Source organism: Anas platyrhynchos, chromosome 11 (assembly GCF_047663525.1).
Source record: "Anas platyrhynchos isolate ZD024472 breed Pekin duck chromosome 11, IASCAAS_PekinDuck_T2T, whole genome shotgun sequence".
In the NCBI taxonomy this organism is placed as follows: domain Eukaryota; kingdom Metazoa; phylum Chordata; class Aves; order Anseriformes; family Anatidae; genus Anas; species Anas platyrhynchos.
Window position 1 is genome coordinate 14,666,928 of NC_092597.1, and position 27,559 is coordinate 14,694,486.

General features: G+C 37.3%; 1 protein-coding gene across 2 annotated transcripts in view; it reads left to right on the forward strand.

The window, feature by feature from the left end:
- Positions 1-27,559, forward strand: part of TRPM7 (transient receptor potential cation channel subfamily M member 7) — a 54,688-nt gene that overhangs the window by 2,881 nt on the left and 24,248 nt on the right. For both annotated transcript variants that reach the window (XM_027466329.3, XM_027466330.3), the window contains exons 2-11: positions 18,858-18,937; positions 20,711-20,749; positions 21,215-21,413; positions 22,432-22,645; positions 23,250-23,374; positions 23,656-23,827; positions 24,382-24,556; positions 25,748-25,871; positions 26,717-26,789; positions 27,046-27,146. In XM_027466329.3, coding sequence (XP_027322130.1) covers positions 18,858-18,937; positions 20,711-20,749; positions 21,215-21,413; positions 22,432-22,645; positions 23,250-23,374; positions 23,656-23,827; positions 24,382-24,556; positions 25,748-25,871; positions 26,717-26,789; positions 27,046-27,146 — 1,302 coding nt within the window. The remainder of the gene's footprint in view (positions 1-18,857; positions 18,938-20,710; positions 20,750-21,214; positions 21,414-22,431; positions 22,646-23,249; positions 23,375-23,655; positions 23,828-24,381; positions 24,557-25,747; positions 25,872-26,716; positions 26,790-27,045; positions 27,147-27,559) is intronic.

Below are 27,559 nucleotides of genomic sequence, written 5' to 3' on the forward strand. Positions count from 1 at the left end.
AAACCTCTCTTAAAAAAAAGGTTCAATTTCTGTCATCTGATGAGTCAGTCCTTGATTGTCTCATTTGGTTTATTAGAAACCACTTTAGCCTTCTTGCATTTTTTCCCCCTAAGCAGTCAAAATATTCAGCATTGTGTAAACTTCACAAATACTGATGCCAGGAGTTTTTAAACCATCAAGTAAAAGAGCTACTTGGTGCGTTTTTGCCTCTCTGGTTGAAATCGCAGCTGGTTTTTCAACAAATAGATTATTGAATAATCTCCTGCCACGTGTGTATTTGGATAAGACAGGTTTATGGTCAGTAAAGATAACGTTCCTTCTTACCTCCGATGCCGTCAAGTAGTGGTGGCCCTTGACAAATGGATTTGTATGCTCCACAATTAGCCCAGAAACTAGTGGGTGGGACTGCCTGACCTGTGCACAAACTCTAAAGGAGTTTGTTACTTTCTTCACATTCCCTGGCCCCACATTCTTTCTCTTCCATTGTATGCTCTGCGATCTTGTTACTCTGCTTTTTCCTGGTCAGTTGCTTTTGCAGTCTTTAAAGGAGCATGATTTCTATGCAGAATTCAGCAATTGGATTGTGCTGTTCATTTGTGCCTAGGAGAGATCTCTGGACTTTTCAATTGATTTAGGGACAGGGAAAGAAGGGGAAAAATTACTTGCTGAGCTTCATCCTCCAGCTAACATAACAGATTACGTTAAGGTGGATTTTTTGTTTCTTCTTTTGCTAAACCAGTTGGAGAGCAGAGGAATAGAAATAGCAGCTCTTTATTACAGGATTCTGAAGATTCTTTTCTACTGACATTCAAATTTCAAACACTGGCAGAGAAAATGCTCTTGGTGTTTTGTCTTGAAGTTGTTTCTTCATTTAAGGTTGTCTCTGTTTGGAAGCAACTATAGTACCATTGATCTTGTAATATCACTTTTTTCTGAATTTGTGTGTTTAAGTAAAGGCGTGCTTTTTTAATAGCTTGACTGATCATCAGAAAGTAATAACCAAGTCAGAGTAAATGTTACTCTCTTGTTTAAAGGTCATTTTCCCTCTTCCCCTCTAATGAAAGTTAAAAGGAAAGAGTTCACTTGGCTTAATCCTATCTTTTTTGCTCAGATAGTTAGAGTATGCAGGTAATGGCGTCATGTTAATATGTCATGATCCAACCTATCTTGACATTGATCTATCTAATCCTTGGATTCTGTTATTTTTATTACACTACGCTCAGCTTTTCTTTCACTTAAATTGTAGATTTTTTTTATTTAAAACAATACAACGTTTACCTTGCAAAAGGGCAAAAAAAATGTAATTCCCCCCATACCTGTGTATCAGCCATCCTGGCTCCCTGACATGGCTCACCATGGGATTAGGTGGGAATCGGAGCTGTGGTGTGGGACAAGAGGCAGGCTGCAACCTCCTGGTAGCTCCTCGTGGAACTTCAAACCTCTCATCTCTCTGGATGGGGCCACAGGCCTGGCAGTGGCGGTTCTGAGACCGAATTTCATCCCAGCTGTTGCACTGATTGAGGGTAGCCTGTTTGTTTGTTTGACGAATGGTAGGGTTGTGGGGTTGGTTTGTTTGTTTCCCAGCCTTCTTTACACCTATATTTTGACTAATGTGTAAAGTGGATGCAAGCTGTTTGAAGCAGGGGTGCAAGCTACTTTCTTTAATTAGCAGCTTTGCTAGAGCCATGGTGCTGCTCGAGTTTTTGTTTGTTTTCCCCAGCTGTTCTAATTCATGCACAGCAGTAGGAGATGCAGGTTGTCTAATAGCTGTTAGGCAAGCAGAGGAAATTTCTTGCCCCTCTGTTCTTTCCAAGGAGAGGGCAGTGTACTCCTGATGGAATAATGAAAAAGAAAATCAAGACAGAAACTGATCGGTAAGCACTGTTCAGTTACCTGTAACTGTATCCTTTTCTTGCTTCCCAAGACGTGGGGGGAAAAAGTGTTTTAAATGTATGGGAGATCCAGGTAGAACGCTAGCTGTGTTGCTGACTGTGGTGCTGATATTTCCAAAAAGCTGTCATATTCAAGACCTAGAATACTTAAATGTGAAAACTGCTTTGACAACATACGATATGAGGACATTGCAGGAAAAGTCTGTAAGACAAATGAAGTCGTTGATTGCTGAGGAGAATGGAAAGTATGGTAACAACCTGATAGCACGTTAGAACTGATTGCACCTATAAACCAAGTTAGGCATTTTTCCCCTTACCTAGAAGAAAATTCAGATGTTGCTGAGACGGTGGGTTTGGATTAAACCTTAATTCTGGGATTTTTTTTTTTTTTCAAAACAAATACTGAAATAATGCACATAATTTCCTTAAAAATTGTTTCAGTAAAGTCAGATCAAAGTTACGGGTTATTTAACATTATTAACAGTATTTATTTTGTTCAAATGCACATCATATGTTTTGCAACGAGTGATTTGGCAATTGACTAATATATACAAAGAGTATGGGTAGATGTATGCATGTACTTTGTCTACGTCTGAAAATTACACTTGTGAATTTTATCAATGTCTAGACTCACTGCTAACACGTATAATAGCAACTCAGGACTTCACACTTTGAAGCAAACTATAAAAGTAACAGACCTAGAAAAGATATGCTCAGTGGCATGTTTGGTTTAGAGGGGAAATATGGAATCGTTTTTGAAGCTCTTCCTCAAGAGCCATTTCTTATCTCTAAGCTAGCACTACTGCTTGTCTTCTTTTGAAGTTGTCTCCCTTCTTTTGAGAGTGACATTTGAACCCGATGTAAAACATGCTCAGATGTGGGATTAACAGTTCTAAAACGTATTCTTAACAGTTCTTGGATGTATTTTCTGAAAGATCTGAACTCAGTTAAAACATGCTGGCCAACTAAACAAGAATTGACTATTCTGAACACTGAACTTTGGAAATGACAAAGGAGCTCCCAGCTACCCTGCAGCTGCTGAGTGACATTGAAGCTCCTTTTAATCTCTTCCAACAGCTGGAAGAGTTCCCAGATATGTGACTTTGATGCATCCTCCATCATATGGGTTACCTCCTCTTTTCTTGCTTTCTTGCTTTTCTTCCTCCCTACAGGAAAAACACCTTGAACCTGAGCTTGTCTTGCAGCAGGGGTGACCGGGGTCCTGATGGCAGCTGGCAGGGCCCTGGGGCTGCGGGTCCCAGAGCTCCGACGTCATCGTTAACCCGGTGCTGGTGCCGCAGGCTGCAGAAGCCCTGGGTTGCAGAAACCCCTTGATGTGGTTGGCACTCGTGGATGTGAGTGTGTGTGTAAGGCAGGGGAGGCCCCTCGCTGGATTTGACATTTTTGGAGTTGTTTCAAGGTCTTTGGCAGCCTGGGCAGTGGTACTACAATATATATACTCCCTTGTGCACCAGTACATTCCTGATTGAGAATACTTTCTCAGTTACAGCTATAAATTAATTTAATCTAATTCTGTCTTTCACCATAACATAACTCTGTAAGCTTCAAGGCTTGGGAAAGTGTGGGTTACAGCTTAGTCAGTCGTAACACAATGGCTGTTGCAATCGGATACTAGCCTTTGTTTCATGCATCGTTCCCACTTCTCTCTCTGTAGACAGGTGCTTATTTTCTTAATCTTATCTACTTGATTCTTGTCACCTTTGCTAAGAACAGAAACAGTGTTTTCACTTCATAGTCCACTGTGTTGGATGTCCGTATTTGACAGTTCTTAATCCTAATACCTGCCGAATTTTCCTCCTCCTAATCTTAATACTGCAAAAATGCTAACCAATTTTTATGAAATGCAGACATGAAAAACTACATTTTTAACATTTAAACTTATCCCTTCTGTAAATGAGTTTTTAGTTGATCTGTTAGGAATACTTTATTTCAGAAGCACTTAACTGCCTAAAAATTTATAGACTCAGGGCACCTTTATAAGTAGTATAAGTTAACAGTCCAGGTCTTTCCATGATTACTCACTTCGTTGACAGTTTATTTCCCAAGGCTGACTTAGAGTACCCGAGGTGTGGACGTGTGTTACAGGGTAATAACTTCAGATACGAGCAAGGTTGATGGTCAGGACCATAACATCTTTAATAGCCACTCCCAGATCTGTCAAAAGTCATCTGAAAGGTGTGGTTGTAGCCCAGTATAACCCCAGCTAAGCCTAGGCTGTCACCCTTGCACCCCTCCCTTTGTGCTTCACTCCGCTCAGTTGCTCAGCTGTTTCAAGGATCTGAATGAATAAAAATGTAATCTAATCACTTCCTATTTTTTTTTCTCCCTTTGAGGATTAATTGTTTTGCTGGTCATTTCCCTGAATCGGCTCTCCACGTGACTGCATAAATGCTAGAGTTGGTATGAGACAGTTGGATCGTGTTCAGAGTCTTAGAAAAATGGGACGTGACGCCCCAAACTTGAAATCAGCTGTGAATTTGCTGCGGAAGCTTGCTCTGAGATGTTTGAGAGTTGATCTGTGCCATCACATTAGTAAGTGTTCCGATTAGTCAGTGTGTCACTTACTCTTCATGAGTGTTTTCTAAATGTTACAGCCTTGTGTGCTGCCATGGATGGAGCTGTGCCATCGTGAGTCAGGTTCTGTAGCCTCTTCAAAATACAAACCAAATTTAACTGCAGACCTTGTCTAATTGTACTGTAGGCATGTGGTAACTATGCTGGCATAGTTATGTATCGACATTCTGGTTTAGAGAGGACGTTTTTCTTTACCTTGCTTTTTGAATGCATTCTACCAAATATGAGTTAAGTAACCTGTTTTCACAGATCCACTGTGCTGTAGTTTTTCTTTGTGAACTGAGCCCCCATCGAGATGGGTATGACTCCTCCTCCCCCTCCCATCAAGTTATTCCTATTGGCAAATGATCCACTGCTGGCAACCTGTCTCACAAAACAAAATATTTCTAGATTATTTTTTTTCTTCATTATCTTAACATGCTACTTACTTGTTTTTCTTAGGGCTATTCCTATCCCTGTTTAACTTTCTGAAAAAGTTGAACCAATTCATTTGGGGTAGGAGAGAGCGGAGCTGCATTCTGCTGTGTTGGATAAAGCTCAGCACGGCAGCCGTGTGACCAAGTTCAAAGGCGGTCATGTTGATGTACCGCGTAATTAAAACTGCATGTCTAATTAGCTTTGTGTAGTAAGCTCAATCCAGTATAGTAGTTTGTGGCTAGAGCCGGTCTGAAAACATTCAGCTTCCTTTCAAAGCCTGTCCCAGTGGCTGCTGTGATCATGCAAATGCCTAGTTGGGCATAACTTCAATCACCTGAGTAGGTTGTTATGTGCTTAAGTGAGACATGATTGGAGCCTAAAAATACCAGTTGTGTAATTGCAGAACTGTTAATCAACTTTCTCTTCAATTATAAAAATTAGTTAATCTACAAAAGTGGATGCAGTTAACGAGGTTTTAAATTACAGAGTATTGCCAGTTTGTCGTCGGTTCCCTGACTGCAGTGCTGTCCAAATGGTAGTTTCCACAGCAAATTTAAAAAAAAAAAAAAATGTAACTGAAAGCACTGGAAACCTTTCTGGCTGGGGGTGAGTCTCAGCCCAAAAAGCTTGTGATTTATTTTGGAGGAATTCCTGCTCATAGTAGTAATCTCATGCTAGGGAAGGAGTAAATCACTGATACCAAAGCTGACAAATATCCTAGACAACTTTCAAGGAACTTAGACTTGTCTGGTGTTGTGATGCCTCTGGATGTTCAACGAGCTGGAAGAGGTTTGTTCCCAGTTTCACAAGCTGTAGTTTACTGGCTTCTTAACTGTGCTGCTGACAGTGTTTGTGGGGTTACACTGTGCACTAGTCCATGTGGCAGCCCTTCTGGCACGTACCTTGGCCTGTGTGAGAGTCACTAAGCAAAGTTGTGCAGCCTGGGATGGACATTAACCTCCTAAACTGGCCTTGCAGCCAGAGGCATTGAAAAGTGAAGTATCCCCTAACTAACCTTTGTCCTTTTAATTTGTTCCAACTTCAGAAATGCTTCTGATGAGGATTTATGCCTTTGCTTCATTGAGCAATTTGCCTGACTTTTTCTTTCTTTTATAAAACTCTTACGCAGAAAAATCCTTTGGAGTTTTCAAGCTATAGGAAAAACAGTTTGTCTGCATGCAGTTTTCTTCATCGTTTCTACCTCTGTGTGTAGAACCTGGGGACTCTTCACTGTGAAATTCTTTGTAATTGTTTCAGATGCACTAATCATAGAATCATAGAATCATAGAATATCCTGAGTTGGAAGGGACCCTTAAGGATCATCAAGTCCAACTCTTGACACCGCACAGGTCTACCCAAGAACAATAATAGAACAATGTGGTGTTGTTAGGTTGGTTATATAGGGAAATAGGACAGAAAACACTAATCATTCTTGTCCCAGTTTCGGCCCCAAGCTAGTGTTACAGGTGACTGTTCTGCTGCTAACAAACGAGTCGTTGTTTGGATGCGTCAGTGTGGTTGTGTTTGCTGTTGTGTGGACTATGAGAAGTGTTTGGTGTGAATATAGTCATAGCACCTTGCTGGACTACACGATACAAACAGCTGGGCTTCCTTCCTGGTGTAGGAAATATACAAGACAACTTTTGCCTTCAAGAAAAATCCTATTTTCATTTGTAGAAAAATGTTTTTGGATCACATTCAGACAGGCAATCTGCAGGAGGATACAGGTAGACTTTGCAGAGAGGGAGAGGATTATTCACAGAAGCTGATGAGGCACTGAGTCTCCCTGGACTTGCTGAGCTGAGACTGAGGGGGATTCAGAACAGCTCTTTGCTTCTTTTTGCAGAGAGAACCTACAGAAATTAACATTGCTAAGTTAAAGTTAGTCTTTTTGACTATTCTCTTGGGTGTCGTTACTGGATTTTTCACAGTTTTTCTGACACATATAAAGAGCTTGTATGTAGGACAAGAAAAATCTTTTGTGAATAATTAATGTATTAGTTGGGTTTTAATTATACAATGAGTTAAGAAAAGAAAGTCTTCAGTGCCAGATGAGAATGAAAGCTATTCTCAAACGCGGGATATCTGCTCACCTAACGCGTGACCTTAGGCAATACGTTCTTGCTTTGTTGGCAGCTCTCCAAGAAGTAAACACCATCTTAGCTACCTTTCCTTCCTGAACATCAGGATGCCGTTGCTTAAAAAGAAAGCCTTTTTGAATGACAGGTTTGTGATCTTTTCTTGGATGCCTCGAGTACGTGTGCTTTGGGGGATTATTTTGTTTTATCTTGACAGTACGCTTAGATCAGCTCGTGCTGTTTGCTAGCCCAGTAGTTTACTGCTGCTAAAGGGGCTGTCCTAATTCCCTTGTTTCCACCCTGATCATGGCCATGTGGTCCTTTCCCCTGCCTTAGTTTTTGCATCTGAATCATCTCATTCTGAAGTCAAAGCTACTCGCTGTTTTCCTGGAAATAACATTGCTGGTTTAGGAGACAAATCAGTTCTCCGAAGGACCAGTATGTGACTGCTGGTGTGAGGGGCAGTGGCACGTGTCTGGGGAAAGGGTGGGAGAGCAGAGTGGTGACTTGCTCTGCTTGTCCTCTCTGACTGAGCCTTTGCTGTATAATTTTAGGAATTGCATCTGTTAAAACAAAGATTTTTTCCAATGTATCTTGGTTTTGCTGTTGCCAGGACTTCCACTTCCTTACTCTTGCTTCTGTTTTTCTAGAACTCTGGTCTGCCTTCACTCCTTTCCCTCAGTCAGCCAGCAAGGAGCTCAGTGTAGTATGTGACAGCATAGGTATGGCTTTGTGCCACGTGCCCCTCAACATTGGTGAGTTTTACTGGAAGCCAGTATGTTGGAAAAAAAGAAACTAAACAGAAAACATTTATGAAGTGGAAGTGGTATTCTGATCTTTTCCATATCACTTATTTTCCTTCCCCCTACCACCTGAGAAAAAAAAAAAAGCTACTTGCTTTTCAGAATATACTCTAAAAATCATATTTGTAATTTGTGTGTGATTATTTAGATTTGCAATGCTTAACATAGTTACGTTGCAGGTAGCTTGGTTCTTTGGGTAGCCTGCTCTTCTGCATCAACATTTGGTGGGAGAGCTGGAAAAACTGTAGTTTCTTCCATCTGTTCACGTACAGGATAACTTTATTGCTGTGCATCTAACAAAAAACAAGTGAGAGGGTTAAGACGGTAAACTACATCCTGGGGAGCTACCTGCATTGCTTCAGTGTCCCTTCAGTTAGTGAGCAGTCATTTGGAATGGATATGTGTCTGCATTCCAAATTCTTCTTGGGATGCATTTAGTTTTCCCTACTGGAGCAAAAAAGTTTTTTTTGTCCCCACAGGTGATTCTGTTTTTTAGTTGACACAGTCTAACTTGGTGAATCAGAGCATTTCAAGTTCATACAAGTGCTCAATTAGAGTTTTGTATTTTTGAGTTGAGTGCTCGGCTTGGGGACTCAGGCTTGCAGAGGCAGCCCGGTAAGAGCAGGATTAGAGAGAAACTTTTTGCATTAGAGCTGACCAGAGCTAGATTAAGCCTGTGCTTAAGAACTACTAAAAAGCACAGATATCCTAATTACTACTGCAATGTGCATGTAAAGGGTTGTATGATTGGAAGCGGTGTAGTGATTTTGGTAATTTTTGCAGTGAAATGGAGCACTTCAGCAGCCTGAGTATTGACTTGAAGATAAGATGAATGATTTTAAGCTCTCACACAGTACATTGCATTGTATAGGTTTTACAGCTGCAGCTATGATCTTTAAAATAAGTACCCAGGGAGAAGGATGTAAAACCATAGTTGAGACTTCTAAAACCCGCTAATAATAAAATCTCTGAATGCTAATGGAAGAGTTGGTTTAAAAGAGTATTTCAGCAGTCAGCATCAGGTTGTGATGGAGAGCTTGATTTTTATGTAAGACTTCCCTTGTGAGAAGTCAACAAAATAAGACTGAGTAGCTCAAACAACTGATTGTTCCTCTCAAAAGCAGAGGGTGGAAATTTTTGAAGTGCCTAAATGAGCATTATGTATTATTTCAGGCAGTAACTAGCTGCTTTAACATTTGCCTAAATAAACCCCGTTAAATTTTTTTTTGTTTGCACTTTTCTAGAATAAACAGAAACTACCCACATAGTTTTAGTGGGGAGCTTTATCTTCTGATAAGGATTTCGGCCCGTGGATGTCTCTAGAATGCTGTCACACTGCTTAGGCCCGGAGATGAGGGCTGCAGTCAGTGTGCGCTCTTGAGCAATTGCCCGCTTATCTAGCTCTGTTATGATAGTGCTTTGTCCTGACAGGCAATGAAAGCGTAACTGAACCTGTAGCTCTTTGTTAATGAGCTGAATTTAAGAATAGTGAAGTTTTCATAATTCTATAGTAGGTGAGCTATTCTGTGGCAAATTCTTGTTTTCTTTCTCCCCAGTCAATCTACTTTCTCTGTTCTATTTTAATCTCTAACAACTCTGTTTGCCGTAGAGAGTTGACTGAAATGGTTGCTTCCCCTAGCAAATTTTGGCATATTTTGCATGCACACATGTACAGGCAGGTACAATATAGAGAACAGGGGTAAAGACAATTTACCCTGTCACACCTGCGTGGTCCTATCCATGAGTAATGCATCTGTTCCACTTCCCAAGAAAGCAAAGTGGTTCAGAGATTGTATGACTAATTCCTGTCTCCCTCAGACATCATGTTGAATGCTACCATTTTAGTACTAAGCTAGTATTAATGATTTTTCTGCTCTGAGATGACTTGTGTAACTTCTATAAAGTGCTTTTTAAATAGTACTTGCCAGTAAAGCAAACAAAATTCCTGATCTATTTCAGGTGGTTCTTTGCATTCTTGCTGATAGGCCTCCTTCCTAATGCTGGAAGTTTTCATTATAAACATAAATTGGTTCTCCTTCTTAACTCTGTCTAAAGGCAAGTTATGTGAAATTTCATCATCCTAGCAGTGATCTGATACTGTCACCTATTTTGCATGTAGGCTAATGTGTTATTTTGCTCTTCCCTCTCACCTATGCTACTCAGAGAAATAATGATCTGTAGTAATTTAAAGATTTAAAGTATAAGGCTTTCTGGTTTTTTTTTTGTTTTTTTTTTTTTTTAAGGAATTCAGAGGGTTGTCCGAGGCCAGCTATGTCAACCATCCCTTAGTGATAAGATGTTTCCATTGCTCTAGTGAGTTAATAATAGCCTACATAGGTCAGCAGGCACCAAAATCCATACTGTGATGACAGAGAGGTACCTTTCTTCATATGACATTAAAAATATGTCAGATATGTCAATGGAACAGGCTAAGAAGTTGTAGAGCAAGACCAACAACATATACAATTCCAGTTTGCTTTCGTAGCTCTGACATGCTTTAGCATAAAATGCATTAATCAGACGTTCATGTACTTCATGAACCAGAAAGGGAGGACCTCCTTTGAATCTGCAGCTCAAATAAAGCTGACATGTATCTTTGCATTAGGTGAGGTGAACTCGCAGCCTGTATGCTGTCTATGAATAGCGGCAGCCAGAGCTGAGCTTTTTTTTTTTTCATCTGGGAGCAATTAAGAAGAAAATTGAAGGTAGGATTAATTATTTGGCTGGTGGCAGGAACCTTTTCCTAGGACTGTATTTCCTGAGGTGACCACTGTTAACTCCTTTTTCAAGTCTGTGATTTGTACTCCCCGCGTGATGGGGAAGGAACTGGAAATTGCTCGGGGAGGACAGCCAACAGATCCAGGCTGTGCTGATTGTTTTACCTGTGATAACTTGCTCTAAGCCTTATTCCTGGAAAAAAAAAAAAAAAAAAGAGTTCATAGGATTGCCTGTTCATACATCCTGTGTGACATATGCGAGGTAAGCAAGCCCAGCACTTGCCAGAAAGGTGAAGTATGAACTGAGCTAAGCAGTAAATCTCATGCAGTAAATTTCGTGAGCCAGGAAACGTAAGGATCTCAGCAGACATGCTGAGTATGGCCCACTGGGCCCTGCAGGAAGAATGGCCATCCTTGATGAAATGAGTTGACCCACTTGGCATCACTTCTTTGCCATGTTGTGAAGTAGGCTGACTTAACTTTACCTTCCTACTGGTTTTATTTAAGAGTGTGTGTAGGCTTGCAATCTGCAAGCAGTAAGATAGATTAGAACAGCAATAGGCTGCAGATAAATCAGTGCTGAGAGAAGTGAAGACGATGCAAAGTATGCCATTTTATTGCTGTAGGTGAGGAAGGAAAAGTAGGCTGTGTCTTTAAAAATGTAAGACATCTGGGGTTGGTTTATATTAGTGACTGGAAATCCTTAAAAATAGGTTTTGAAGAAGGTATGTACTTTGACTCTGTGTATTTTAGAATCTCTCATTTGAACGAAGTGAAGTGGCTATTAAAGTTAAAAATGCTGGGTGAAAAGCTGTATCTATATTTCAGTGTGGTTATTACCATGTGCTCTCTTTCTATCCTTTTGTTTCAGGAATCTCATCAGAAGTGAAGGTTTTAAATTTTGGGGAGTGAAGAATTCCTTTTATCTCCTTTGAAAACTCAGTGGGCTAATTCCTGGTTTGTTGCTTCTACATCATAGCTTTGATATAAACTTTTGATTTTTTTTGTGGAATTCATTGAAATGCGTTTGGTCTGGAAGTCTATAGAAAACCAATTTTAGATTCTTCAGTAGAGCTGATTTTTTTTTTTCTTGATATTTCATTAGTATTGAGGATTCAAAATTTAAACTACATTGAAATCAATTTACTTACCCTGGTTTACAGCAGCGAAACTGTTTTACCTTCTTCTGTTTTCTTAACAAAATTCCAAATTTCTGTTGATTAAAGCTGGGACACAAAAAGCAATATACAGCATCTGCCCCTTCCCTCTTCTCCTCCCACGTATAGGATACTTTGGTTTGCATTTGCTCTGAAGATCTCTTTTGCAGTTAGAAAATATCTTCCCCCCATAATGTGGATAAAATGAATCGAGTCTGAACTTAGTAAAAATGTCCCAAGAATACAAGATCTGTGGGTTTTATTCTGGTGTATCAGGATTAAAAATAAGAGCTTCAGAGTGTTAAGTTCTGTGTATGAACTTATGGTTGCCTGACTTGAATGAGTCTACCAAGTATAACCAACTCTATTTTATGCTGTGTGATTTGCTTGGTGGAGATACTCCCACAGGAGCTGCCCATTCTCTAAATAGTACATCGGAATCATTTTCATCAAGTTTGAGGGAGTGCTGTAAAAATCCCTTTTGACAAAGTATTCTTTGCATCCAAAACTGCAGACGGATTTGGTGAGTTAAGTGGTGCCTGTGTTACGTCAGAGAAGAACTTGGCAAAACAATAGCCACTCTGTTAGAGACCTGGATTGCTGTGAAAACTGTTCAGAGCAAATCTCCTGAACTGTTTAATAAAGAATAGGATTGTTGAAGATCTGTTTTCAGCACTAAGGGAGCTATTGATACGAAGATTCCTATCTGTGCTTGCTGGCTCAGTTGAGGTCTGTTTCTGAATGTGCTGTGCAGTAGGATCGGCAGATGATGTTCTTTGAGTGCCCTTTTTCCTCCTTACTTCCTCAACATTTTTTTTTTTTTAAGTAAAAATATTGTGTGTTTTTGTTTTTACTGTTGAGCACAGTATTTTCTAGTGATATCTTCACTGGAGAAACATTTCAACCTAGAAAACTAGGGGTGTTCGGTTTCTTAGGAGTTGAGTTCAGCCAGGTGAACTGTTCTGCTCAGAACAGGATCTTCAGCACAGCCAAGACACCGTGTGTGCGATGGGATCTGTCCGTGTCTGGGCCATTCAGGTTTGCTGGCAGAAGGTGTCCCAGCTATGTGTGTGTGTGAGGAAGATAAATAACTTTTTCTTGTAGATGAGGCTAGTAGTTGTTTCAAAGTGATAATAAAATAACCCTGGACTGCAGGTAAAATGCCATTGCAAAAAAAAAAAAAATCATTTCTACAGTATTAAACAACAGTTTTAGGTTAATACATTATCCTTCATTGTTTAGGGTGACATTTCGTATTTCATTTTCCATGGGGATATACTAATGCACTCTGTATATAAATATGACTGGCATTATGATGCTCTTTAGGTGTATTATTTTTCTGGTACTGCTCATATCCCCCAGTTACTAGAACAATTGGTAAGACTTAGTGATATTCTAATTGATTCAACAAATGTTGAAGTCTTTTTGCATGCATTGCATATTCTGTGGAGAGGCAGTGCTGTTATTCTTCAGCAGTCTTTATATATAGTTTTTAATGCTAGCTCACTAAATGTTTTGTATTCTTCCCCCCTCCTTTAAAAAAGGCAAAACAAAGCAAACAGTAATTACAGAGGTATATAATTTTAAATTGAAAGGAAAGCAAGTGAATTAAATGTCTGGTTTGCTGGAGCCAAGAGTTTAAAATGAATGCTAGCAAATACATGGCATCAAGTTGCCTATCTTTTTCCTTTCTCCTCTCATCTGCTTATGCGCTTAATGTTAGCCAAAGGAGTTCTGAAGACTGCAAGCGGTTAAACGTTTCCTTGAGGAAATGAGTTGTACTCTCTTAGGATTTTTCAATACAAAACGTTAGATATTTTCTTTGGGATATGTATGCATAACTGCCTTTCCGATATCTCCACCCCATACGCGGGCTTTGTTCCTGGCTTATCCTGGACCGCGCGTTTTCAGTATTGTTCAGTTAACCTGTGGTGAGAACAAGTCCAGCGCTCTTCTCACTGCTGTAAGGGCTGGAAGCCCTTGCTGGAAATCTTTGCAGTGAGATCAAGCACAGATTTTGTTTGCATCACTTCTTCCCACAAGAAGTTTTATGAATTCTAAACTATTTGATATACATTAACTTATTTTGATACCATGTTTGTCCTAGTTGCTTGGCTTTCTTTGTTTTTATTCAACCATGGAGTACAGAAGTGGTAAGACAAAGGTTTGTATGGATTTTGTGCCTTTCAGCTGTAGCTACAGGAGCTGAGTGCTCCAGTAGGTGTTAGCTGGGCAGGGATCACAGTTCAGTCCCATGACACACCACGTTTGACCAACGGAGTGGGTTTCTTAGATAAGAGATTCTCTTGTAAATCATACAGTGTGTGTGCAGTGTAAGTAGTTACATAAAAAGTAGCAACTTATTTGTGGATGTTTCCTTGAACAGACAAGCTAAGGGATGTTCTTGAGTACAAAATGTCTTTATGCAGATGTTTTAAAATTTATTTTCTTGGTTGTAAGAGGCCTAGACTGGTAGGACTGCTCTATGGTAGCACTAGCATGAGTATTCATGCTACAGAGGCTTTCCGTTTTATTTTCTTGATTTCAGGCTTGCTGAGACTTTCCATTATTGTTCCTTGCCCAAATAGAAACCTCAGCCTTTTGGAAAATTGGAGGCAGTAAGGAAAGAATATATAGTCTTTTATTTTTAAATAAAGGACAAATAAAATTGGGAGATCTCTTCCTTTAAAAACTGTTGCATTTATTGAACTCTAATATGGTATAAGCAAAGATTTGAAAGTTGGAATACGAGATGCCATAGAAGTGGATATAACTTCTCAATTTGAAAACAAGGTTTATGCAATCAGTAGATGAAATCTGTATTATCAACCTTCCACAAAAGTAATAGTCTGTAATACGACTTTTGTTTTGAATCCAGGTCAGCTGTTTTGCTTTATTAAAAAAAAAAAAAAAAAAAAAAAAAAAGTAGTCAGCAGCACTTCTAGGTTGGTATGTAGTATTGCAGATTCAACAGTCTATATTTGGGGTAAGTTTAAACTTAGTTTTTTAACAAGTATTCTATAACTTAGTATTCTATAACTTCAACAGTATGAAATGCTATACATGAGGAGAAAGAATAAGTTGGAATCCTTCTGTATGTGAACAAGTTTGTGATTGTCAGCCATACTAGTACATTTAGGTCTGTCAAATTTGTGTTCGTTGAATCATGCAAGTTTTTTTTAAGATCTGTATAGATCTTTTGTGTTCATCAGGAAAATAATTCAGGCCAAAGTTGTTGGATAAACTTGGAGAATTTCAGAATAGCTTGATAAGGCATTGCAGTATGTGGTGTTTTTTTTTGTTTTTTTTTTGAGACTTGATCTCATGAGGTACTTTGCTTCTTTTCATTTGTAACCTGTTATATAAAAACAAACATGAACTTAGTTAACTTTTGTGTTAAATGTTTCATTCTACAAAGAGACTTACTGGAAGTATCCATCATGAATTTCACTAAAGATAACAAAGAGTTCCACAAATCTTAGGCAGGGATACTTAAATTATTTATATTATTGATACTTTGGAGTGCTAATGCTATTGTTGAAGCAAAAGTAACTAATGCCTAAGAAGGTCCTGGGAAAATTTGTACCTGCTTTGAAAGGCTGTGGGGTTATTTTGGCATTCAGATCCTTCCAGAAGTTGGAAGTCCGGTAGTCAGGTATGTTCTCTGTAGTTAGTAGTTCAGCAAATACTTGTATGCATTTTGTTTCAAATGTCAATTATAATTGTTTCAGCACTTAAGAAACTTTTGAAAGGACTTATTTATTGGAAGTAGTTTAAAGTACTTCCTTTAACCATGACCTCAGGGTTAATGTATCTCTTCTAGCTTACTGAATCAGATCCATGTGTTCTGTTTCTTGAAGTTCTTTCAGAAGTATGGAAATACGCCGTGAATTTTGTCTAGTGAGAAATCAGTGCAACCAGAGTTAAGGTACCTTGCTTCTCCCTCTACAGCTAAAATGTCATCAGGCACTTCAGGGCCAAGAATGGGTAGTTTCTGTGGTATATCTTCCAAAAAGTGAAAGACGAGTTTTGTTTCTTGTGTAGATGAGATCCTGCCAACATTGATTGCTACAAGTCTTAATCGGGTAAAACTTCAAGGGTAACTTTTACCTGTAGGAAAAGATAGTGAAGGTTGTTCTGGGGTAATACTAATTGTATTAACATTTTTCTTGCAAGACTTAAATTTTGTTAAGTTGGAGAGGTTTGAAAGGCATGGGAGAGAATATGGAAAGCTAAGTCGTTTTTTCAAGATGCAAGGTTGAAAGTAAAACAAGTGAAGAGATGAAAAGCAGTGCATTGGTTTATACCACTTAGACTTTTTGCTAGTATCTGACCTTTATGTTTTGAATGAGTGTGGGGGTTATAATTCCCTACAAACTAGTTTATACATTGTGGGTTTTTTTTTTGTTGTTTGATTTTTTTTTGAACAGCAGTGCTACAGAGCTCCCTGTATGAGAGCTGACCCATGTTGCCTGTTGCCATCATGAATGTCCCACTTCTAAAACACACTGGCAAAACAGACTAACATCACTGTGATTAACAGAAGTTGTCCAATTGCTATAAGCAGAGGTTAAAAGGTGTGGTTGTATTCTGTAGAGAGAATTAAAAAGCTTTAATAAGAGTGAGGAATTTTTTATAATAGATTAATTCTATGTATTTTTTTCTTACCATTGACTACAGACTTGATCTCTTATTTTAACTTAATCTTTAGCTGACAAATTAGTTGCAGTAATTACCCTTAAGAATTACTTCCTTATCTTAGCGGTGTCCTCACGTCATCTTCCTTCTTCTTTTGGTCATCTCAGGAGTGTTAGCTAATAGTTGATAGTACATTCCCTGTAAATAAAGTGCGTCAGTTCTCCCAGGTTTTTTCATGTGATCTTCACCCGTCTATGGGAAATGTCTCTCGTTTTCTCTGTTCTTTTTGTTTTTTCCTCTGCCTGCCCTGCCCCTTGGCTGAAAACAAGACTCTGTAATTAGCAGGTTCTGTATAAAATCTCTTGTGATAAGTATTAATTAGAGTACAGGAGTGCTTCTGGAGAAGATCTAGTTCTACCAGATGAAAAGTTCCAAGTATGTTTTAATAATATAAATCCTCCTTTGTGCAAGTAGTATAGATGTACCTGTGCTCTACTGAGGACACTTTCACTGCTGAAGAATAAACAGAAATCCTTAGAATGAAACTACGTTCTTTAAGATCAAAAAAAAAAATCAGTATTTTTCTTAAAATTTTGAGAACTGGTGTTGTGTTACGAATTAGTGTTCCTTGTCCTCAGCTTTGATCATTACTTATTAATAATAATACTGCGTGGAGCAATTGACATAATTACATGTGGTTTATATACCTCAGATTTCAATAACTAGCTTCTTATGCCTGTGAAAGCTTGCTTCAAGGTGTGGTTTTAGCCAGCATTTGGCATTAAATTGATCTTCTCTATATTCTGGAGGATCTGCAGAGCTCCTATTCAAGTTTAAACTATTGCAGCGTTAAAATAATGTCCGTACAAAGACCTCAGTTTTAAGAAATGCAGTACAGAAATACTTATAAGCAGTGGGGACTCTTGACAAAGCAGAAAGCAACTTCCAGAACTGGGATTCATATCACAAAGTCCAAGGTGAGAGCTTAATAATGTTTAAAAATACTGAGAGAAGAAAGATAAAAAAAACCCTAGGCGTTCCTAATACGCATTTATTTTTCCATATAAAATAGATACACTTATAAATTTATATATATCAAATCTACTTTTATAACACTGCTAATCTTCTGATAAAAAACAGAGAAGAGCTAAAGCTGTTTTGAGCCCAGCTGCGTGTAAGGCCACAGGTGTCTTGGACTGCTAAGAGTCACTCCCTTCAATCTTTATCTCCTCCTACAAAGACGTAAGAAATTAAAGAAGAAAGGAAAAAAAGAAAAGCTGCTTAAGTATGGAATCTTTTTAACAGCATGATTGCATGTAATATTTAATGTTCTGCAGTTCTGCATCTTCCCTGCTAGGCCTTTTTTTTTTTTTTTTTTTTTTTCCCTACATCATGACAGCATCCTTTCCTCTGTATAGGGAAAGAAGATAGAACAGTAGCAAATGATAGCCATGGCTATTTATCCCAGATGTGTAAAATATTAATTTAAATGTAAAATATATGGTGTGGGTTCTCATTCTGTTGGGTGCAAATCCTCTTCCCACCTGTGATTTTTCCCTAGGGATTATACTTCTCCTGTTCTTCTCCCCTTCCTCTTTCTCTCTTGAGAAGTGTCAGTACCCCTGCACCTTTCCATCCTTGGAAGAGGCTGGTGGCCCCCGCAGTGTGAAGGCAGAAGTTGGAGCAGGAGCTTGTTGCTGTCTCAACAGATTCATTGTCAAAGTTCGCTAAACAAAATATTGGAGGGAAACGATAATGAGTAATGTGGGAAAGATCTGCTGAGTCTGGGAAAGGTTTTGAAAGAGGGTAGACGGTTGAGGAACAATTTTCCAGGGGCCTATTTTAAAATTAGCTGCTACGGTCCTACTTGCAATAATTCCTCTGTTATCTTAAATTGATCTTGAAATGGCAGTGAGTGGAAAAACAGTACATCTTTACTGAATCCTGTGCTACAACAGAAGAAAAAAATAAAACATTGATTTCTTCATACTTACCACAGAACTCTGACACCTTTGAATAACATACGCTGGTCTTTTTTCCCTTCTCATTATAGAATAGAACAGGTATGAAATTTCTCAAAGCTTTCTGAAGGTAAAATGTAAGTGTAAAACAGGTGTCAGCAATGAAGAAACCTTAATATAATCTTAATAAGATTTTAAAGTAATATTGCATAAGGTGCAGATTGGCATTCCAGAGCTGCTTCTTGTTTTTAGTTGATAAAAATCCATCCGAGTTCCTTTCCCAATGAATTGCTGAAACCTGACGTAGGCATAGAGCATTGCGGATAATGTTTAGCGTGTACTCTTGAGGTTATCGTGTAAGATAGTGTTACGTGGTTGTTTAAACAAATGAAATCAGGTCCACCTATTTGAATAGGTAAGCATTTGAGGAAGTGTGTATTGTTCATTTCATGGTTGAAACATGTTTCAAGTTTAAGCTGAAAATACTCAACAAAAAAAAAACTCCTCACACCCTAATACCTATTTTTTTAGAAAGTATTTTTCAGTGTAAAGTTTTATTATTTGTATTTTATAATACTGTTTTTTTTTTTTTTCTCCAGTCCCAGAAATCCTGGATAGAAAATACTTTCACCAAGAGGGAGTGTGTGTATATTATACCAAGTTCAAAAGACCCCCACAGGTAAACTAGAAATGCTGCAAGTAGCTGTTACTGTAAGACTGTATAATAGATATCTGGACTAACTACTCGATTTGTATAAAGTACTGTTTTTAGTTCAGTCTTTTTTTTGTCTGGGCATTGTCACTCTTTCTTTACCTTGGATTTTTTTTTTTTTTCTTGAACCTATTTGGCATTGCAGAAATCTCCAGTAGATGTTCCCCTGTTCTCTTTACTTCTTAGCAATCCTTCTAGTGATGTCTATGGTGTGTCTACAGCGTGGATTTTTTTTTTTGGTGGCAAATTTTTGGAAAGTCACAGTCTCATAGAGATACTTTACTTGAATTTAAAGAACTGTGTGAATGTATGGTACAGTGGAAAAATAGACCTGTCAGTGAAGTAAGAAGAGATTAAGTATTTGTAGAAAGTAGAATAAAGAAAAATAAGAATCATGATGTTACTTGCAAAACAGAGGGTGGAGAAAGCATCAATTCAAAGGAAGGTAAACAAAACAATAGATCAGTTATCAAAAGATTCCATGTCATTTCTAATCATTTTTCATTCTGTAAGATCTGTAAGGAATAAAATGAGATTAAAAAATGGGGAGTATGTTTTTAGAGGGGAGAGTGAGACTAGATGAAGGATACTTTGTGTATCTCATGTAATGTTTTACCTTCTACTAAGTCCCAAATGTGGAAGGAATCAAGTTAGGGATAGCTCTAACATTAGATATGTAAGCATTTACTTTCACAAAGTGCCATAGGGATAATTTAAGAGTTCCTACAATGCTTGAAACTTGATAGGCAAGGTCATGGCATCTGTGTCATACATCAAAGTAAAATAGAATCTAAATTGGTATTTTAAGGCAATTATGTCTAACCAAAATGTTAACTGATGCCCTTGTGGATTTCAGATCAGCTTTCTTTAGCTTCATATATTTGAGATCTGTTTAGAAACCTTCTTCCGAGCTTTGGAAAACTTCCATTTCAGTCTTTTCCATGAAAAGAAATTATAAATCACTTGTTTTTTTAGGAGTAAGGTATTATTTTACCTCTAAGAATTTGTTTTTAGGCAGAAAAAGAACGAAGGAAAAGCGTTACAATTTTTCAGTTATTGTAAATAATTCACCACATTCCTTGAAACCATGTGACATGAGAAGCTTTTAGAATTTATAGCCATGATTATAGCACATGGAAAATTTACAAATGCAAACAAAGTAATTAGGAAGCTGTTAAAATTCCCAAAGCATTTCCCAAGGAACAAAATGATCTTCAACAGTTGCCCTTTTGGGTTAACCTATTGTAGTATGTAAGGGACTTTACAACTTTCCCATTGGACGTTGTCCTTCAGTTTAGACAAATTGCTTGCTGTTCATGAGCTGTGCATAAAAAAATCAAATGCAGTCTGTATAAAACATGTAATTTTATGCTGTTGCATACCAGCTCTTATTGTGGTTTTGTGGCAAATACTTATTACAGAAAACAGTGATAGAAATTTTTATCTGCTATGCTATCTTTAGATATTAATAAAATTATTAGCAGGAAAACAAAACATTGATACACTGTTGGTTGATGCATATACAGCAGTCATGTAAAATAGAGAAGTTACCATGATGAAAATATTCACTTTTGCAGCATTTTCCATTTACTGTAGTGCAGTAATCTTTCCGTAATCATGTGAAGTGGTAGGAGTTTTTTGTTTTTTGTTTAATTTTCCCGTTTTTTGTTTGGTTTCCCCTCCCCCCTCCCCTTAACATTTAAGCTGAAGTTTACTCATACAGTTAAATATTTCTTATAGATGCCTTCCAGGATGTCAAATTTGTCAGCAACTTGTCAGGTAAGAGTTCTTTTAATTACAATATTTATTAATACTCTTTTTCCATTCAATAATCACTTTCATAATAATGTTTTTAAAATTATTGATCGGTATTACAGATGACAAGTCGGTGAAAGGTTAGATATAAAACAAATATAACTAACGAGTGGAGAACCGTCTGCATTACGTAGATCATCGGTTTATAGAAGTTATATAAATTACTTGGCTAAAGTAATCAATTTTTAATTTTAATTTAATTTTTAATTTTAAAGTAATCATTTTTTAGTGTCCTGACTAATTCTAAGGTTTATATATATATATATATATATATATATATATATATATATATATATATATATAAGGTTTATATATTTAGAATCTTTGCTTTTGAAAGTTAACTGGTCTCTGTTCTAGGTAAAAGATGTGTTCTCTCATTTTCTAATGAAGTATTTATTCAAGTATTCTAAATTATATGTTTGGGTGCAGATGCTGTTGCGGCCGCTTGGTCAGACAACATGCTTGCTTTACCGCAAGTCTTGCTATGAAATACTCTGATGTGAAGCTAGGTGAAAACTATAATCAGGAAATAGAAGAATGGTCAGTGGAAAAACATACAGAACAGACCTCTACTGATGCTTATGGTGTCATCAACTTTCAAGGTGGCTCTCATTCTTACAGGGCTAAGGTATGTATGATGCTTACTTCTAAACTAGGACTTCTTACTTTAAACATGTTGATACAGATGGTGGATCCTTCATTTAGTTTTTGAAATTTAAGCCTGAAGGATGAAATTGTGATGACACTTGCATTGTGACAAACCAGTGCCCTCTATTATCATAGTTATTTTATTGTGGTCTGAATTCTGTCTATTTTCCTTTTTTTTTAATTTCTTTTTCATAACAAAAATTGCTTATATCTATCAGAACTAGTTGCATTCATGTATGGTTTACCTTTGTATTGCAAATGGTGATAAGAATTCCTAATCCCTTCCGCAGAACATTCCATTAAGAATTCAGTGTTATTGTTTCAGACATTGTTAAAATACAGCTTACTCATCAGTGCTGCTGCTTACTCATTACTGTTAAATTTTTATAGGATCTGTTGAATAACACCTGCTATCTTAGCCTTCTATTCTTAATTCTCAAACTCTGAAAAATCATTTGCAATTATGGATGGATGTAGAATATGCTTTTTTAGCAGATCTGTTCAAAGTGATTAAAGCATAATCAGACCAATCAGAACAACCAAGTTTTTGGGGGGAGCGGCTGGTTAAAAACAAGTATGCCTGTAAATTGAAACTCTAGAATAGAACACTTAATTCACAAATGCACATGCACTGGAAAGGCTGGAGAACTGGAAATTCTGATGTAGGCTCCACAACCATTTTGTGAAGGGTTTCTAGTTGTGGTAGAAATTGCTTAATGGTCATGTGGTTTTAGCTTGCAATGAGTTTTGATTCAGTGTAGTTTCTATTGCCAAAATTAAGCGCTTTAATGACGAAGCTGATCCCCCAAGGACAGCCTGGTGCTCTAGATTAGATCATCTCTGTCATGTTTTAGGGAAAGTAATGGCATTTTCCATAGCCAGGAATAGGAGAATATATCCTGAAATACATCCTGGTTTTTTTTTTTTTTTTTAATCCCCTCATTGATTCTGTGATTCTTTCTTTTAAGAATCTTTTATTTATCTTCTTGTGTCTGCAGTATGTGCGGTTGTCATATGACACTAAGCCTGAAGCTATTCTGCAACTTATGCTTAAAGAATGGCAGATGGAGTTGCCAAAGCTTGTTATATCTGTACATGGGGGCATGCAGAAATTTGAACTTCACCCACGCATCAAACAGCTACTTGGCAAGGGTCTTATTAAAGCTGCAGTAACAACAGGAGCCTGGATTATAACTGGAGGAGTGAACACAGGTAAAGTACCAATGAATGTGCATAATTAACTAGATTATAGTTTATCAAAGCCAAAAGATTTAATGAATAAATAGCTGCATCTTAAAGTAAATGTTGTTTGGTCAAATGAAATTAAAACAATTCATTTTGAACATGTGTAGTTGGAAGTGCATTGCTGTGTTGTCCTGCAAGGAGAAAAAACATGAAGGTGGTAGTGTTGACTTGGGTCTGTTCGTTTCAGTTTTTGAACCTGCAAGAAGGAAAACTTGATGCAATTAACATAAGCACAGTATTGTACTGGAGACTCTTTAGTTCTTACTAGGCTAATATTTGTTTTGTCAAATTACTAGTACACAGTACTTTGTCCCATTCTGATAGTTGTAGTATGGGTCCCTGCCAGAGCTCAAGACGCATTTGGACAGCACTCTCAGACATACGGTTTGATTTTTGGGTGGTCCTGTGTGGAGCCAGGAGTTGGACTTGATGATCCTTATGGGTCCCTTCCAACTAACGTTATTCTGTGTAAAATAAGTTCCCAGATCTTTACAGGCCCAATTAGCTAATGAAACAGTGGTATTTCTTAATAAGATGTGGTATTCAGTATATCTTTTTTGTGCACAAACAGGTGTTGCAAAACATGTTGGTGATGCTCTAAGAGAACATGCTTCCAGATCATCTCGAAAGATTTGCACTATTGGGATTGCTCCATGGGGAGTGATTGAAAACAGAAATGACCTTGTTGGAAGAGATGTAAGGATAAATAATCTAACTGAAATAATAATTTAACTACTTTATTTTGACAAATCTGCTCAAGCATGTTTTTTCACTTGCTTTACATCACTGAAGTATTTGCTTTACCATGAAGATGCATTGACATATGTGACTTATGCAAGATCATTAGCGTAAACACGTTGCAAAATGCAAATGCACTAGACACTGCTTGCATGTTGTGTCTAGAAAAATATTTAAGTTTCACAGAGATGAATTTGAATTTCTACGAGTCAAATACATTCTTGTGTGCTTATACTTAGGTGGTTGCTCCATATCAAACCTTGTTAAACCCATTGAGTAAACTAAATGTCCTAAATAATCTCCATTCCCATTTCATTCTGGTGGATGATGGAACAGTTGGGAAGTATGGAGCGGAAGTTAAATTGCGGAGAGAACTGGAAAAAACTATTAATTTGCAACGGATACATGCAAGTAAGTAATTCTGGGCTGAGTTACTATGCTTTAATGAATAAGGTACTTGCATCAAACTTTTAAATAAGAAAACACAAAAATCAATCTTTTGTATATGTTTCAAGTGTGAATGATTGTTTTGCAAATTCCACCTGAAGCTTTGGTCAGAGCTGAAAAAGAAGTCAATGCAGATGGCTGATGACAAAACAGTTGTGCTGTAGCTGTGGCTAGTCATTGTGTCTAATTTCTTTCTTTTTTTTTTTTCAGCATGGGAATGACTTTGAAACTAATATATTTTTGCACACTTACATGTATGTCAGCACTACTGTAATGTCTACCTTGGTTATATGAATGCAAATAAAAGTGACAACTTAGTTAACATTTATGTGTGGATATACATGTATAACAATCTCTGTTAGTGTATCTCTCCTGCAGCTCTGGCACTGAAACTTCTTTTGCTAGACCTGATAAAGTACTTTGTTTTATGCCTACATATCCATTGATACTGACAATGGTGAAAACATATGACTTAATCAAAAAGTTTAAAAAAAAAAAATTTATTTACAACTTTACAGGAATCGGACAAGGTGTGCCTGTGGTGGCACTTGTATTCGAAGGTGGGCCCAACGTCATACTTACAGTTTTAGACTTCCTACAAGAAAGTCCTCCTGTGCCAGTGGTAGTATGTGAAGGAACAGGTAGAGCTGCAGACATATTGGCATATGTTCACAAGCAAACGGAGGAGGGAGGGTAAGTTCTAGTACTGCTAGCCAAACTGTCAGTTATATGTAGATGGGTCTGAGAGTATTCCTTTAATGAATTGGGGCAAGAGTTTTATCTATGGAAAGATGAAAGCTTTAAGCAGAGAGAGTAATCTTGCATGTGATGCAGCTTTCCAGGCCGGCTGCAATAGCTTTGGCTGAAGACCAAGACCTCTTTTCTAGTTCTAGGCTCCATGCATACCTTGTACCAGTTGCTCCAAATTCTTGAAAATATGCTTGCTTTAGCATGCTTATATAAGGATGGGAAAGGTGTATGTGCCTATATACTAAACTAGGAGAAACGTGTAACTTAAGCATGATAATTTTGTTACACCAGCGTGACTAGAAGACCCAGGTCTCTGTTTAAATGCTTCGTATTTTTTAATCCAGTTTTTAAGTAACTAAGCCACAGTACCTTAAATTACAAGTGTGACTGTTTTGAAGTGTACACAATAAACTTTTGCTCACAAGAAGTCAGAGCTGACCAGGCCTTCCAGAAATATAAGAATAACCCATAGAATAGTATGCTACCAAACTGCTTGAAAATATCACTCAACTACAATGAAATGGAATTTATGCAGTTAGCTGTTGCTTAGTAGCAACTTTTCTGAAAATGGATTAGAAGGAGTTCATATACTGTTCCTTCTGAAGAGTCTTTAAACTTTTAACACACTTGTGTTTAGCGTAGAAAACATTTATATGCTTTTAGTGTAGTGTCAACTGATAAAAAGGATGTGCTTGTGTTCCACAACACTTAGTGTCTTCTAGTTGGTTGTCAGACTTGCATTAATCCTTAAATGTAGTTGGATCTCAGTCTCAGGGACTGCCTCAGAACCAGGAGCATAGGGGTCAAATGTAGCATTGAACCAAAGCTTTGTCCATAGCGAGCAAAATCACAAGCCTACCAGTCCTATTCAGAGGGGTGAGTGTGTAGTGTTTTGTGTCAAAATATTTTAGTTGAGATTATTTCAGAAGTGGCTATGCAAAGGAAAGGGAGAGGGGTTGAGTTACTTTTAGGAGGTCATATTAGAAAGTTGTAGGTTAAGCAACCTATGCTTCTTTCCAAAGGTTGTCCAAAGTTTTGCCACTGAAATAATAAGAAGCTTGAAACTGTTAAGTGTAACATCATTCTTACTATTCGTGTATAGCAATGTGTTTTCATGTTTATTTTCAATTTCAGGAATGTTCCTGAGGGTGCTGAGCCTGAAATCATTTCTACTATTAAAAAGACATTTAACTTTGGTCAAAGTGAAGCGGTTCATCTGTTTCAGACACTGCTGGAATGCATGAAAAAAAAAGAACTTGTAAGTAGATCTTGCTATAGAAAATTTTTATGTAGAGTATGTGCATATGTGTTGTGTACGATCAAGTGTCATTCAAAATTGTTCCTGGACATAGCGCATCTTACCAACTGTAGAAGATAATCTGTGGGTACTTTATCTCATCACCAAAGGAGACTACAGTCTTACGTTATTTCTGGTAATTTCAGGTTTGTTGTTGCTTCCAAGTCTGCTTGATTTCATCTGACAGGATTCTGTTTTGTTCATAGTGTCTACCTATTTTATATGTGGGTTGTTTTCGTTTCTTGTTTTGATTTTTGAGAGCCTCTGGATTTTTTTTTTTTGTCTTTTAATTATTACTGTACTGATGAAGTACCTATATAATTGGATGCTTAAAGCAAAAACACTTAATTGAGCTTTATATATGGGCTATATTCAGATACTGATGTCTCATTTGGAAATCATATTGTGCTGTTCTAAGATTTAAAATTGTCATATTCAGCTAAACGCATTTGCTGACAGATTAATCTTGTAATACAGATTGAACTAGAGAAGTACATAGAATGATATGTGATGTTTATAGCCAATAGGGAATTGTAATCATAGTGGAAAAAGAAGTTAAGATTGGTTGAAGAGCGTAAAGGGTTGTCCTTTTTCTCATCAAAGATTGCTTTGTGTGATCCCTAGTTAGGGAAACACTGCAGAGTGTACACTAAAGATAGGTTTTCATAGAGTATAGACTTAAATTGCACAGAAGATAAAGTGACTTTTAAATGTATTTCAATTCCTGACATAAAAGTCTGGAGCTAATCACCTTTGCCTGAAAATAAATTATAAGCTTATTTTCCCTATTTTATTGTTTTGAACAGATTACTGTTTTTCATATCGGGTCAGATGAACATCAGGACATTGATGTTGCAATACTTACAGCATTGTTAAAAGGTGAGACTTAAGTGCATTTGGAACCCCCAGCTATTGTTGTGTAGTGATTATATGATTGATTACTTATAAAAATCTGTAGAAATATTTAAGTTTCAAGAAAATAATTACGTGCTATATTTTCTCATCTTATACTACCCTAATCTATGTTATAACTGATGAAATATACCATACAATGTTGAGGTGGATTACTTGATTTTGCAGGATAAACAACTGCTTATTATATTGTAATTATTTTTTTTCATTGTTTTTGCTTAAGGCACGAATGCATCTGCATTTGACCAGCTTGTTCTTACACTTGCGTGGGATAGAGTTGACATTGCCAAAAATCACGTTTTTGTTTATGGGCAACAATGGCTGGTATGTATATGGCCTAGATTAAGCAGAATGGTATTTTCCGAGAAAAAACTCAACTTACTGTAAAGAAATAATGTTTTTTATAGAGACAGACTGTAGAATACTGACACATTCATTTTTAGGACAGTAATTTTTGTATACTTTGTAGTTGTAGAGCTGTTTTATTATTGTGTAATTGAAGAAGGTGCAACAATTGTAGAAATGTTAGGCATTCTGAATAACTAGGGGAGAAGAGACACTGCAAAAAGTGAAAGCTGAATTGATGCTAGTGAGATGCAATAACAGTTCTGAGTATTTGTCTATTGAAGCAAATTGTGGTCTCAAATGTTTGATGTCTTCATGTGTTTGATCCAATATCAATATATGAAAACATCTTAACTATGCTAAACCAAATGTGTATTTAGTCCAGAATACTG